Source organism: Lineus longissimus, chromosome 16, assembly GCF_910592395.1.
Source record: "Lineus longissimus chromosome 16, tnLinLong1.2, whole genome shotgun sequence".
Lineage (NCBI taxonomy): Eukaryota > Metazoa > Nemertea > Pilidiophora > Heteronemertea > Lineidae > Lineus > Lineus longissimus.
The window spans coordinates 6,957,769-6,971,757 of record NC_088323.1 but is presented as its reverse complement, the minus strand read 5'-3'; the positions used below and the strand labels follow the sequence as shown (position 1 = coordinate 6,971,757).

At 41.6% G+C, this 13,989-nt stretch overlaps 2 protein-coding genes across 4 annotated transcripts; one reads left to right on the top strand and one right to left on the bottom strand.

The window, feature by feature from the left end:
- Positions 1-34: 34 nt before the first annotated feature.
- Positions 35-3,971, bottom strand: LOC135500589 (putative defense protein Hdd11). Of its 2 annotated transcripts, none has more exons than XM_064792133.1 (4): positions 3,778-3,971; positions 3,167-3,404; positions 1,482-1,636; positions 35-1,164 (listed from the first exon to the last, which is right to left on the bottom strand). In XM_064792133.1, exons 1-4 carry the CDS (start codon positions 3,968-3,970, stop codon positions 1,040-1,042), a joined length of 711 nt encoding a protein of 236 aa, XP_064648203.1. In that variant the 5' UTR covers position 3,971; the 3' UTR covers positions 35-1,039. The 2 variants fall into 2 exon arrangements, with proteins under 2 accessions (XP_064648203.1, XP_064648204.1); XM_064792134.1 differs by having other exon boundaries at positions 35-1,160.
- Positions 3,972-7,413: 3,442 nt separating this feature from the next.
- On the top strand, positions 7,414-11,618 carry LOC135500357 (deoxycytidylate deaminase-like). 2 transcript variants are annotated; one of them, XM_064791785.1, is made up of 5 exons: positions 7,414-7,477; positions 8,389-8,473; positions 8,805-8,895; positions 9,659-9,866; positions 10,565-11,618. In XM_064791785.1, the coding sequence occupies exons 2-5, from the start codon at positions 8,426-8,428 to the stop codon at positions 10,671-10,673; spliced, it is 456 nt and encodes a 151-aa protein (XP_064647855.1). In that variant the 5' UTR covers positions 7,414-7,477; positions 8,389-8,425; the 3' UTR covers positions 10,674-11,618. The 2 variants fall into 2 exon arrangements, with proteins under 2 accessions (XP_064647855.1, XP_064647854.1); XM_064791784.1 differs by lacking the exon at positions 7,414-7,477 and adding an exon at positions 7,505-7,665.
- The last annotated feature ends 2,371 nt before the right edge of the window (positions 11,619-13,989 follow it).

Here is a 13,989-nt window from a genome sequence, read left to right as displayed (position 1 = left end):
GCATTAAAAAAAGCTGATCAAGCAAATTCATGAGTCTTTATTCTTTACTTCCTTAACACAAAATGTACTGGATTTTCTCAACCTTTTTGAATCGAAGATACTAGACATCTACAATACTGCTACAATAGTGCTACTATACAATAGTTATGGTGAACTTCAAATGAACGGTGACGCAGACAACGGTGTTTTTTTTCTCTAATCATCATACTCGGTATAAAGCACTGGTCCGTTTCTCACTATCACTACTATAATGGACGTAGAGCTGAAATAGTTTGTCACACATCTCCTCCGTCAGTTCAGATCTGATGACCTCGAAACCTTTCCTGAAAGTCGTGGTTGATATGGAGATGGTCCTCGCCGGGTTAAATGGTTAAACTTTGCAGCGATCTTGGAGAAATAGCATTTTTTGTTCTTTCTATATATGGGCATACTCATCAACATAAGGGACCATTTCAGCAGGTCTAAATTTGCATATAGGCCATCTATTGAATCAAAAGTGTGGGATTATACGAAAATAAGGCGGGAAAGTTAATCACTCTTAATTTTTCCAAGTACCGTATTGGAATTCATCACGTGATACAATACCCGGGGCAAATATAAAATATAATATAAAATCCCGATTAACATTTCTTTACTGCAATGAAAACAGGCTAACCACTGCAGATTAACATGCAGGTGAGTGTTCCGGAACGAGTGGAGTCCGTGTGGAGGGTGTCGAAAAAACCCTAGGCGAACTACTTCCTCCGTTTGGTGCTTGCCACCCACTATGCTCGCGGCATTTGGTGTACTAAGTTCGTAACTTCACGCCATTGCCTCTTCACCATTCGCGAAATAGTTCGTCAAAATAACTCGAGACCACTTTGAAGAGTGGTGAAGTTCAGACAACATCCCAACCCCCAGACATATCATTTCATTTCACCCAAATTGCCCCAACCCCACAGTAAGCCAACACCCTAAAACAACCCGCGCCACGGGTATTATGCTAGTCTATAGAATGGCGTATACAGTTGGTATATATGTCGCCCTCGATAAAAAAGTCTCAGGCTATTTCCCCTCCGATATGATTGTAGCTTCTCAAGCAACGTGAAAGGCAGACGACCAGCGTGACGAAAACGAGGCTGGACCAAACAGGGCGCAAGGGGGCGCCACTAGACCTCATCCTGTCTGTAAGGAAACAAACAGAGATGAATGGTTGAATTTTACCAGTGTTGCATCACGTTAAGTTCAAATTGATCTCGTGGTAGGACTTATAACCGGTGTGGCGGGGATAGTAGTCCTAGGGCTGATAGTCCGTGTAACAATAGCCCGCATTGCTAAATGTTTTGGTTAGGGTTAGCGGTACAATAGATCATGCTGCTTAATTGGTCAAATACAATGCTACCGGACTATGACTCCAGGGGGACTATATCCGCTGTCACACCGGGCCCAACAGGCCCACAAGAGCGATAACTCGGCCGCACTTTTCACTGTGGGTTACTTACACTCGTCCGACCACACCCACGGCGCCGAGTGATTGTGAGGGTAGGTGGCGTTATCTTCGAGGCCTGAGTAGTGCATGAAGTCTTGGTCCGGTTTCAGCGCCTGGCTCGACTCGATTTGGCTCCAGAATGTCGTCTTGTTGAAAACGATCGTCGCACTGGAACGAAGAGATGCAAAGACACTGCTCATGGCCAAACCTCGCTTTTCGTTAACGGTTGGCACTTAACCCTAAAGACATGTTGCTGTTGAATTTATGCTTCAAAATGAGACAAATGTAAAGCAGTTTTTAAAAGTTTTGCAAATTTGGCAGCGGACATGTTTTGAAAAGGACTGTCGTCAAACGATAGGAACGAAAACCATTTTCAAGGAGGGACAATTTAGACTGCTACACCGGCAGGCCTGTCTGCAAAATAATGGCGTGAGAGTAAAAAAAGTCCGAATCTCAGAATGCGCCCAGTAGGAAACATAAGCAATTCTCTCAAATGAAATGGCCAGGGCCATTGTGCTCACCTCATGTGGAGGAAAGATGGATAAAGAGCATGGTATTGTGTCATGTAGTGTTAGGTTTGATGTAGGTCCAAGCAATTACAATTTCCCCAAAATGGCCAATTTACAGTACATTCGACCTCTGTGACCTTGAAAAGTAGGTCAAATCAAAGAAGACCCGGGTGACACATTGAATGGTTGTTAGAATTAGATGTACCTATGATATAAAATTGGTGCCAATCAGGCAAGTCATTACTAGGAATAATGGCATTTTGAAGAATTTAGGATTTGGCCCCCTCCCTGGAGGCCAAACGGCAAATCAGATCGCACCAAACTTCAGTACCTGAGATCACCTGACCAAGGGGTACATGTGTACTTAATTTGTGATCAATAGTCATTGCAGTTAAGAAACGTGCCATAGTTACGGCCTGACGGCGAATTTACGCCATTTGACCTCTGTGACCTTGACAAGAAGGTCAAATTAAAAACCTGTGTGACATATACTGTATGGTGGTTAGATGTACCCATGATATCAAATTGGTGGCAATCGGGCAAGAAGTTAAGGAATAATCACATTTTTAAGGTTTTTGGATTTTGCCCCCTGGTGGTCAAGTGGTGAATCATATTGGACCAAACTTCGGTCCCTGAGATCACCTGACTAAGGGGTAAATCTGTACCAAATTTGGTATCAATAGTCATTGCAGTTTAGAAACGTGCCATCGTTTCATCCTAATGGCCAATTTACACCATTTGACCTCTGTGACCTTGAAAAGGAGGTCAAATCAAAAACCCGGAGGATATATGATGCACCTTTGCTAGAAGTACCTACCATATTTTTTTCAAAATTTCCCGACTACTATTAAGGGAGATATTGCATATTTTCACTTTTAACGTTTGGCCCCCTGGTGGCCAAACCATGAAACGAATCGGACCGAAACTTGGTCTCCAAGGTGTCATTACATAAGGGTACATGTGTACCAAGTTTCAACTCAATAGCTCCAACAGTTACGAAACGTGCCCTGCTAACGGACGACGGACGACGACGACGACGACGACGACGACGACGACGACGACGACGACGACGACGACGACGACGACGACGACGGACGACGGACGCCACGGTATGGGATAAGCTCACCTCTGCTAAGAGGTGAGCTAAAAACATGCCCAACCTTTTTAACTCCCCAGTCAAACAACTTACTGGAACTTAATAAGGCCGTAATTGTGCAGCGGCGGATACCATATGACCTCGACATTTTTGGCTCTGAAGCACTTGGAGTGTGTGACAGTGTCGTCCCTGCGCTGACAAGTTCGATGTTGGATGTCGGCCGCGTGGTCTGGAATCAGGAAACTCCCGCATATCCTCTCGGAGTTGACCTGACGAGCTTGTAGAAGGAAACCGGAGAACTCTGCTGTCGATCCGATAGCGAATAATATGACTGAAGTAACAGATGGGCGAGGTATGTATGAGGGATTTCGGTCGAACTATTACACATTATCCTTTATTTAAAGTAACAATTGATATATAAAACGTCTCACACTGTATGATTCTTGATAAGATATGACACATATACTATTATCGAAAATATAAAAGGTGAGCGAAAATACATGAATTATCCAGATCATCAAGGTTAATGATAATGGGTTGATATATAATATTTCGTTGTCGTACAACATACGGACAATCACTAAGTATTCTACTGTGCTTTTTGTACTTTTATCCTTATAACAACACATTTGTTAACATTACATAGGGCTGATAGTACATCTGTGAAGAAATACGGATTTCGGATGAGGGATATTTCCTCTTACCTTTTAAGGGTTTCTCGGGATGGTAGGTATCCGCCGTCACAAAAATCGTATATGGGGAGCTGGAGGTCTGGGGTTCGACCCCGTGCCCTGGTAGCATCGTTCGACACGCACTGTCCGGGGTGCCATGGCTGTAGGTCGCACCGCCACGGGCCAGGAAGAAACAAGTTGCAACAAAAATGATACTATCCGACATTTTAGCGCGCCCTTCTTTTTGGAATGAAACAATGTATCTAATAAATAGCGTTAGTTGCTGATGAAGAATTTATAGTCTATCAAGAAATTATTGTACCTACATGTATTTCAGCACATATCTTTGGTAATTTTCTACAATAAAACACCAGCAAAACTCTTTTACATGGTGTGTATTTTACTTCTTCATTATTCGTCTATTTATTTAAAACAATAAATAGGCCTAAAATAAAACCGAGATTGCGTCAGAAAGACATCAGCAGCCGATGTCATTGAGATTGACATCTATCTGATGTCAGAATGACATCTATCTGATGTCATCCTTACAAGTAATAAGAATACATTTGTACTGTCATACCAGCTTATTTCCATGTGTATGATCGATATTCAGTCTTACGCTGTGTGGTTTATGCAACAGTTTTAACTGTTACATAAAAACATTAAAATGTTTTGGCGTTGCGCACGACCCTTGGCCTCGAGGACCAGGAGTCAGAGTTTCGTCTGACTTCTCGCCTTCAACCAGTCTGGAAGGGTTGACATAGCTAGGAGTTTATACTCCCGCCAGAATTGCCGTCGGGATACACAAGCCGTTAGACTACATCGAGGTAGACTCCCAACAGTAACATTGACCGTAGGATACCATCTTCATCAGCTGAGTGAACGAAAGGCATGGAACGACCACTCACAACCTGGAGAACGTCTACAGAGGCCTAGACAAAGTCCATATGACTTGGGGGGCCACCTGAAAGGCATAGCCAAGGACAGACGAAAATGGACAGGAGTCGTGTCTGACCACTGGGCCAAGGAGGAAAGGGACTTAAGTAAGTAATATGCCTGTGAGCTTTACATCAGTTTGCATGATCGTCGCGCGTCAATAATACTGCTTGACATTATTTTCGGAATAAGCTATACATATAATAGAATATCAATCATCGTATAAGTTAATCGATTGTAGAGTTGAAAAAAATCAACAATGTGTGAACTGAAATTTAACGACCCAAGTTACGGTACAAAGAGATAAACCATGATGGTTTATTTGGTCAGTGAAATGTTGGAATCAAGCCAGTTAGATTAATTGCGAAATTCCTGCAGGGCAATACGGTGGATTTCGTTAACACAGAACAAAAACAACACCTCATATTTGTTTTTAAGTTCAACTGTTAACAGTCGCTCTCAGAAGTAAATGCCAACGTCCCTTTTCGGCCGCTGTCCGGAAACATGTACTATCTTGGCCATCTTCACCCTCAATGTATTGACATTGTTACCACACTAGCCGCCAACATTGGCGACAAAAAGCGTTCGGCTGACGCCTCTCGACGCCAAAGTTGGCGGCCAGTGGATCCCGGTCAGAGCACACCTGCCCAGAACTGGCGTCCAGTAACGTCTTTTCCGCCATTTTAGGCTGCCATTTTGAAATCATGTGACATCAAGACGCAAGCTGATTGGCCATAGCCTCGCCGCCGACGCCAAGTCAGGCCGGCGGCCATCCGTAGCACACCTGGCTTCTTCTTGCGATCAAACGCGGCGACGCGCGTCAAAAATCAAACATAGATATTTGGCGTTTAATTGCGGCAAGTGGCGTCAAGTCGCATTCGCCGACGCCGTTCGTAGCAGACTAGGGATTTTTCAGGCGTTCAGGACTCTTGCGGCAAAAAAACGAAAGTGAACGCCGAAGTTGGCGGCTAGTGTAGCTTCCAGACAACGCGCGTCAGTATGTACGGAGGCTACGGAGGCAATACCGCTGGAAGTTAATCATGTATCTTAGCAGTTTCTTCTTCTTCTACCAATTTCTATCTAGCCTCAGATTGTAGACATTTGACAGTGACTCGGATGCGAATATTAATAGGACGCAAGCACTATAGAGTAGTTTGACAGAAAAAATGAAAATATACTGTGTGTCTGAAAAAACTCAACTGCAGTCAGTTTGTAAAGTGTATGAGTTTTATTGATACACTCTATAGTATCGTGATTTACGCACTTTATCAGATGCCTGATCGTTCATTCTTTACAAATTGTTTACGCATTTCGTTATAAAAACGCAGATTACAAACGCATTGTTTCTTTGTATACACATGAATAACATATCATGTAGAAAAATTATAATGCGCCCCGCGAACGAGCAACATTTGTTGCATCGACCAGCGACAGTTATCGCAATGGAAACATCTCGACTGCGGGCCCCGTCGTGGGTCGCATAGGTTTGCAACAAAAATGGTCATCGCTGCGACCAGCCAAAAATGTCATGCGAAATCCATCGATGACTAATTGTAAACGATATATTCGACATACTGCTCAAGCCACTGAGAACACGTTGTCGTGACCATTGGATCATCAAACAATTTGAATGGAGCCAAACATGCATAATTCACCTGTTTCTTGTGATTGCTCTGAAACTGTCCCATATAGATCAGCGAAACCTTATGCAAGTATCAATTCGTGTCTTGTACCCCCCCCCCCCCCCCTCCTCAAGGGTACGACACCTTATCACCCTATAACGACATCTTAAGGCTCAAGAATCACCCTTTTTTCACCAATGCTACTTTTTCTTTCGTCAAGACATCACCATCAACAATATATCAGTTATCACCGTCATATAAAGTAACCGAACTAATTTTACTGGGTAAGGCTGTATGTTCGACAAGACATCGACACATTAGCATCATTATTCTTTCCAGCTTCGCCAAATTTTCACTAAAGGAAAAATAAATACTACTCAAGCATCGGCACCCTTGAGGAGGGGGGGGGGGGTACAAGAAACGAATTGATACTTGCATTAGAATACATAACCAGATGAAGCTCAGAGTAGATGTGTACATTGGTATACCAAAGGATTGCCAGGTAATGATCGCTAATAGACACACTCAACAACAAGTAGTTTTTCTAGATCTACTCATCCTGTTACCTCGGGTCTCAAATACCGCGAAGCGCAAGCAAATCCGGTACATGCATTGTCAAACCGTTACATACATATGAAGCGTGTCTGTGTGAAGATTTAATATCAATAAAATCTATCAGACCACGCATAATGGCACTAGAATCCATATTTCGAAACTCTTCCCATTCTTCAAAGCAGCGATAATATCCAAGGAGGACTATCACTGCGCAATAAGTATGGCCACTTCCTTGTCGGGCGTCAACAAGATTTACAGAGGTTTTTTACAGAGTTTCCTTTCAATGTTTCATGACTAAATGACTAGACATTTCGGCAAGTACGTATAGCGAATAATAACCGGACTGTGAAATCCGGACCAAAGCATTTTCTTTCATAGCGGGAGTGTTGGCTTCGATAGTGAAACCATCTGTTGTGTCGAATGTAAAATTACAGAATATTAACGGTTATCAACAGAGATGAATAAATTCCTACAGAATTACCTGGGCCAATAATAGATGGGCCTATAGGCGAATGATATACATGCATATTATTATACTTAACACGATGGTAAAGGAGGTTTTTTACTCCTGCTGTCTCGAATCTCAAATACTGGGAAACGTAGTCACCCATACCAAGCAGGTATAGTGCCAAATGATCCGTAACAGTTTTCATAAACCTGGACGTGTATAACTTTCCCGGACTGTTATGATCGAACTCCGCATAAACTTTTTTCTGATAGAGATCTTGTTTTGGCTTCAATAGTTCAACCATTCGATTTTCGAACAAATTTCCTCACAACTCGCGTGATACGGAGATCGTAGCACCATGTGAGTATGGAATATAATTATACGATACAATGAAATGTACAAAGTACAGTAAGGTGTGCATGTACATTGTAAGTTGTTTTAGTACGATACAAAAACGTAGTTTTTCATTTGCCAAAAATACACAGTATATTCCTCAGCGGACATCTTAGTGAGCTGGAACACCCCCATCTCGTTAAATACTCTCGAGGAGATATTTTCAGAAATCATACCCACATCTGAAGTTCGATGTGCCATAATAGCCGTGCGTCAGTCAAAGCTTACTACATTGTATGATATGGATACTGCTGCTGTCAACCATGAGAAATACCCCAAAAAATATGAAGTGCATGGGTCAAATTCGCCCCATATAAAAAATAAAAATGACTGGATAACATACCGCGATATACTCTGAGCCACTTCAGACTGCGCATTTCATTCAATAGTGAGTTTTTGCTATCCCGTCCGAGAACTGCTCCACCGAAAATGGTTTCGTTTCAGTCCCGATCCCGTTATCAAAAGGAAGGGTTTCAATCGAGACAGTCGGGTTTTAATGCTTCAAAATCCGGCTTGCCAATCAACATTGCATCATTTCTAGCCAGTTTGATGTGTAAAATTGTGCTTTTAGTGCTATTGCTTACCGAGGCCTGTTAACGAAACCACTGTGTTTGTTGATCGCGAATGCATCACATCATTCTCGGTGGATTGGTTCTCGGATATGGATAGCAGACATGTCTTTTTTCTTAGGGATGTTCGACCACAATTGGACTGGGAAAACTATTTCATGGCTGTGGCGGCTATATCTGCCAAAAGATCGAAGTTAGAGAACAAAGTAAGTGTGGTATGAGGCGCAAGATCACATCTTGCGATATAAAAAATCCTTCTGAATAAGTCACTGTAATACCTTCATTCCGACTTTGAGTAGAAAAATGTGCAATATGTTCAATACCCGCCAGATTTGTTGCCACTAGTGATTGGTACAATATTGTTGCGCGATGTTTGTAATGCTAGGGGTGTGCTTGCCGCCCCCTTACCTTTACTGAAATCGCGTGCATCGGAAACCGCCCCTGGTACGTGATCCACTGTCGGGTATGATGCGATTGTGCATGAAATAAACCAGCAGATGGATGGAGGCCAATTTTTAGTAATTCTCTTTTGTCAAGGTTGGCGCTGTGATTGTGACAGATGACAACAGGATTGTCGGCGCAGGGTATAACGGCACCCCGCTGAATCATCCCGACCCTGGCAATGTTGGTAAGCATTGAATTCGTAAAAAACTGATGTCTATATCACTGTTATTTAAATGTTATCTGATCAAAAAGTTCATGCTGACGATGAGATTCATTGGTCAAGTACACGATAATCCAAGATTTAGAGTATTCGCGAAACAGTGACAATGAAAAGAAGATTATAACTGGCTGTACGATGACATACAGTTCATCTTGTCTACGGCATGACTTTGGCATGAAGATAGAATCAGGGTCAAGGTCCGAGGCTTTTTACCACTTATAAATTGAAATGAAATGGAATTAAATTTATTGGCCAAAACACAATCTTTGTTTATAAGGCAAGAAAGCAATAGCCGACGAAATGAGATCTTTTCCATCATTAGCATGGATGTCGTTGTCTACTTGGCCATGCCTCGAAAACAATAGCTGGAAGCCAAGTCGCTATTCGCTTTGTTCTCCGTCCGTGATATTAGGGAGCTTTCGCAAATCCCCTGAAACGTCAGCGTGAACGCCTTTCACATTGTTCGATATCGAACAATAGGATAGCCGTTCACGTTGACGTTACGAGGGCTATGAAAAAACTCCCTAAAATAAGAGTGCGCGTTATTTCAGTGTCGATATCGGTATTGCTACATTTGTAATTCCGGTTTATAAAGGCGCTACAACTCTCGATATTGCATTCTTATAGCCATGTATCACAGCACACGTATCAGCCACCAACAGTGTTATAAAACTGAACAAAACTAATCACTACAAATAACATATAATCTTCACTTTCAACATTTTAGTATGCGACGCAACTACAAATGCTATATTATTCCGGTGTGTGGCGGATCTGCGCGGCACCTCCATGTTCACAACCGCCCTTCCCAGTCCAGAGGCCGCTAAACTGATTGTCCAATCTCGGATCAAGATTCTTTACTTCCTCGAAAGGAGTGGAGTCAACGTGCCTGAAGACATCGCTAGCCTCTTTGCAACGGCACAGGTGGACTTGCGGTATGTGTTTTTTCGAACTCATGATTATTATGTCGCACCAGGGGTTGCTCTATACCCGTGGTCGCACCAATCTATTTTTTTTTCAACACGAAAGGATTTTTATCAGGAAATATCTCGATCGACGGACTTATTATCTCAATCGCTCGAGATATTATCTTGAGCGATCGAGTTATTTATCTCGAGCGGTCGACATATTATTTTTTCGAGTTATTTATCTCCAGCAATCGACATATTATCGCGATCGCTCGCGATAATATCTCGAGCGATTGAGATAATAAGTCCATCAATCGAGATATTTCCTGGAAAAAAAATTTCAGGTTTAAAAAAAAATCATGCGATGTCCTTTCCCAGCCACCGTATGGACGGGCTATTTTTATATGGGTCCATATTTTTTATGACGATAAACTATATCGTTTCCGCAACTGCTGGATTATCTTTGATGTATATTCATTTGCTTGGCAATTTATGGTAATGAAACGTGACGTAACCACAGCCAGGTTTGATGAGAATTGAGATTGTCAACGATCCAATACTCGTCGTGAGAGCACATATTTGTCTACCGCCCAAATACAATTACCTATGAATTCATCTTATTGTTTCCAAGTTGTCCAGGTTGAAAGGTCCAGGGCAAAATAACAATCAGTTGAATATTAAAACTGATCATCATCTCGTTTTGTGACTGGCATATTTCGTTGCAGCCACTTTATACCTCAGCATAGGGAAGTCGTGGTGAACTTTGCCGCACTTGGAGAGACACGCGAGGCTCAATTACCGGAACAGCCGTCCTCGAATGGGAGAAGCGAATAGATGGTTGAAGATATTGGTCGAGCTCCGAGTACTAGTTAGATGGCGCTGTAGCGCCATAGCGTTTATATGCCCTTTGCGGTCGTTTAGGGCTATCGACCAACATGAAAGCTCTTGTGTGCGTATTATCCTCTTAACCCTTTTATAAGATAGTGGAACAATATTCCAATCCAAGGCAAGGGTTTGTTTACAAACAGAGGTATACAATGCTGTACAAAAAAGCACACTGATGTACACAAAACTCCGGAGCCGAGGAATTGAACATTCACATTATGGCAGGTATAAAATTCAAACATTCCAGGTGGTGCAGGAAGAACCAACTGATGATGTACATTGTGCTGTACTGAAATAAAGTTTTTTTTATAGTTTCATGCCTATGTTTTAAAATTGTACATTCATATGTTCACTAAAAGCTCATACCTGTGACAAGGTAATTAGAATATAAACATGAAACTATCTAAACTTTATATCAGTACAGCACAATGTACATCATCAATTTGTTCTTCCTGCACCACCTGGAATGTTTGAATTACATACTGCTATAATTTTTTAGATGAGTAGATGTAGATTGATTTTTATGCGGTTTTCACACTTGCGTTTCTTATGTTATGCCCTATTCATAGTTAGGCATGTTGTTTATGGTCCCGATTGAGGACGATTCGCGAGGACGATTCGTCTAGAAATAGAACCTAGGCGGGAAATTCCAAAAATAGTTCTCAAATGGATAAAAGAGGGCGCTTTAATCAGCGGGAAATTAGTTGAGAAATAGTTTTCAAATAGATAAAATAGGACGCATCATCAGCGCAGCGAGAAATTCAAATTATGAATTGAAACCAGGCCATACTACTACAAGCTTGCATCGGTACGATCGATAGTTGTACATATATTTCTCAATATATCGTATTTATATACATCTGTGATATAAAAAATATAATGCTTCAAGTTGAACTTACGTTTGAATGGCCTTTTTGAAAAAGTTTTTAGAATCGAGGTCAACAGTATGGCAAGCCAAAGCGGAATTTATTCAAGACTGTGGAATTACTATTCAAGAAGTTAAATATATGTTCAAGACCAAAATATGTTCAACCCTGAATCAAATATTGTCAACCTTAAATCAAATATTGTCAACCTTGAATGAAATATATTCAAGACTCACGTGACCATATCCAAGACGCACGTGACCACGAAATTAATGACGTAGACCTATGGTACTTCTGATTACATGGTACTTCTGATTATATGAATAAATTCCGCTTTGGCTTGCCATACAACAGGGTAAAAAGAAACAGTTTTTGGCGCCAATGATGTCAGCGACATGGCGGATTTGTTCTAAAGTTCCAGGTGATTCTCTTGGAATCCATTCTGCCGATGCTCACTGTGCCGGCTGTGATTTGAAGGGACAAATTAGGTTTGTGATCGAGGTTACCAAGATGACTAGTGTTCGAAATCCCTTCCGTGCACCCCCTCATTCTGCAGCATACTTATTCTCGCTAATAATGATTTTGCAAGTGTTGTACATATATTTCTCAATATATCGTATTTATATACCTCAGTGATATAAAATATAATGCTTGAAGTTGAATTTCCGTTTTAATGGCCTTCTTGAAAAAGTGTTTAGAATCGAGGTCAACAGGGTCAAAAGAAATAGGTTTTGGCGCCAATGATGTCAGCGACATGGCGGATTTGTTCTAAAGTTCGAGTCGATTCTCTTGGAATCCATTCTGCCGATGCTCACTGTGCCGGCTGTGATTTGAAGGGACAAATGAGGTTTGTGATCGAGGTTACCAAGATGACTAGTTTTCGAATTCCCTTCCGTGCACCCCCTCATTCTGCAGCATACTTATTCTCGCTAATAATGATTTTGCAAGTGTTGTGAGGTGGTTTGGATATGTCTTGCAAATATAAGTCCAACAGTTACATTCTGTTTTGGTGAGATCTTTATTGCAGTTGGTGATTTTTTAAAGGCTCATGCCCTCTGCCCGTTTACATTGGTCGTCTCTTGAATGAAAATGACGCACTCCACTGCCGTACAGGTATACTCCAGTAAATATATGTGAACGAACGGCGATCCCCTTTAAACACCTGGGAGCAGTGGTTTTCAATATACTCCCCCTCTCGATATGACGAAGGAGTATAAAAAGCCTGAATCTCAGGATGCCCTTTAACTAATTCTGATTGGAGAAGTCACGGTCTGACAGAAATACTTTTCCACCCCAGTGCAGCCTCGAGAAATCTTGCTGCTGATAAGAATCATCCTCGGAAGTACTCGAACACACGGAATCAGTGCGTGCTGCAGTTTGAAAAGGTTTGTATCGGTGGTTTTCTTCAAGATATAATAATGATAATGATGATAATGAAAATAATAACATGAACATGAGTGAATAGATAACAAAATAATGAAGAAAAAATGTGGCAGAATCACCGGGAGTCGAATCCGTGACCAGCCGAACCACGGTCTAACACTCTAAGCGCGATACCCTCAGAGGCTTTCATGATCACGTGGAGATTTTATTTGCCTGTTATCAACGAGCCAGGTGATGCATGACTAGATGACATCCCTCTGATACCATTCAAGTCGTCGCCATATTGAAAACGCGCCGCAACTGTGTCTCGGTCGCGCAGATGGCAGAGTGATTTGCCGAAATAGTTCATTGTCAAACCGTTACATACATATGAAGTGTGTCTGTGTGAAGATTTAATATCAATAAAATCTATCAGACCACGCATTATTGCACTAGAATCCATATTTCGAAACTCTTCCCATTCTCCAAAGCAGCGATAATATCCAAGGAGGACTATCACTGCGCAATAAGTATGGCCACTTCCTTGTCGGGCGTCAACAAGAGACATGACCACAATTGATTTTTTAATTTTAGTCTTTTAGCAGTTAAATTGTCAATGTTTGACCGCGACGCATCAAATACTGCGTGGGGTTGTGAATCTGAAATTTTGATATGATATTCCGGACAGTCGGGCAAGTAAATGGTGAAAAATAAACTGGTGGTTGACCACGGAAATTTTTTTGATAATCGACAAATTAGACAGACATTGATATTTCCACTCTTTTCAGCCAACTGGCAGAAAAATCTCAAAACACGCCCCCTATTACCCAATTAGCAAAATTCGAAATTAATTTTTTCATCAAATAATTTCTTTATATCTGTAGACTTGCCACAACAAATATTTTTTCAATACCTCTCCAAATATATACTTGAGAGTTAAAAAACATGCACTCGTCAAATTGATAGGCCTCGACCTATGAATATTCATAAGTGGTCTTGTCTCACTATTTTCTTTCATAGCGGCAGTGTTGGCTTCG

What these genes read in the sequence shown, in the direction of transcription:
- LOC135500589 (XM_064792133.1), bottom strand. Translation starts at nt 3,970, where the DNA reads ATGTCGGATAGTATCATTTTTGTTGCAACTTGTTTCTTCCTGGCCCGT. An exon ending in TCCCGAGAAACCCTTAAAAG is followed by an intron (nt 3,405 to 3,777) that starts GTAAGAGGAAAT and finishes CTGTTACTTCAG; the next exon opens with TCATATTATTCGCTATCGGA. An exon ending in TACGGCCTTATTAAGTTCCA is followed by an intron (nt 1,637 to 3,166) that starts GTAAGTTGTTTG and finishes TCTTCGTTCCAG; the next exon opens with TGCGACGATCGTTTTCAACA.
- LOC135500357 (XM_064791784.1), top strand. An exon ending in GATCGAAGTTAGAGAACAAA is followed by an intron (nt 8,474 to 8,804) that starts GTAAGTGTGGTA and finishes TCTTTTGTCAAG; the next exon opens with GTTGGCGCTGTGATTGTGAC. An exon ending in ACGGCACAGGTGGACTTGCG is followed by an intron (nt 9,867 to 10,564) that starts GTATGTGTTTTT and finishes ATTTCGTTGCAG; the next exon opens with CCACTTTATACCTCAGCATA.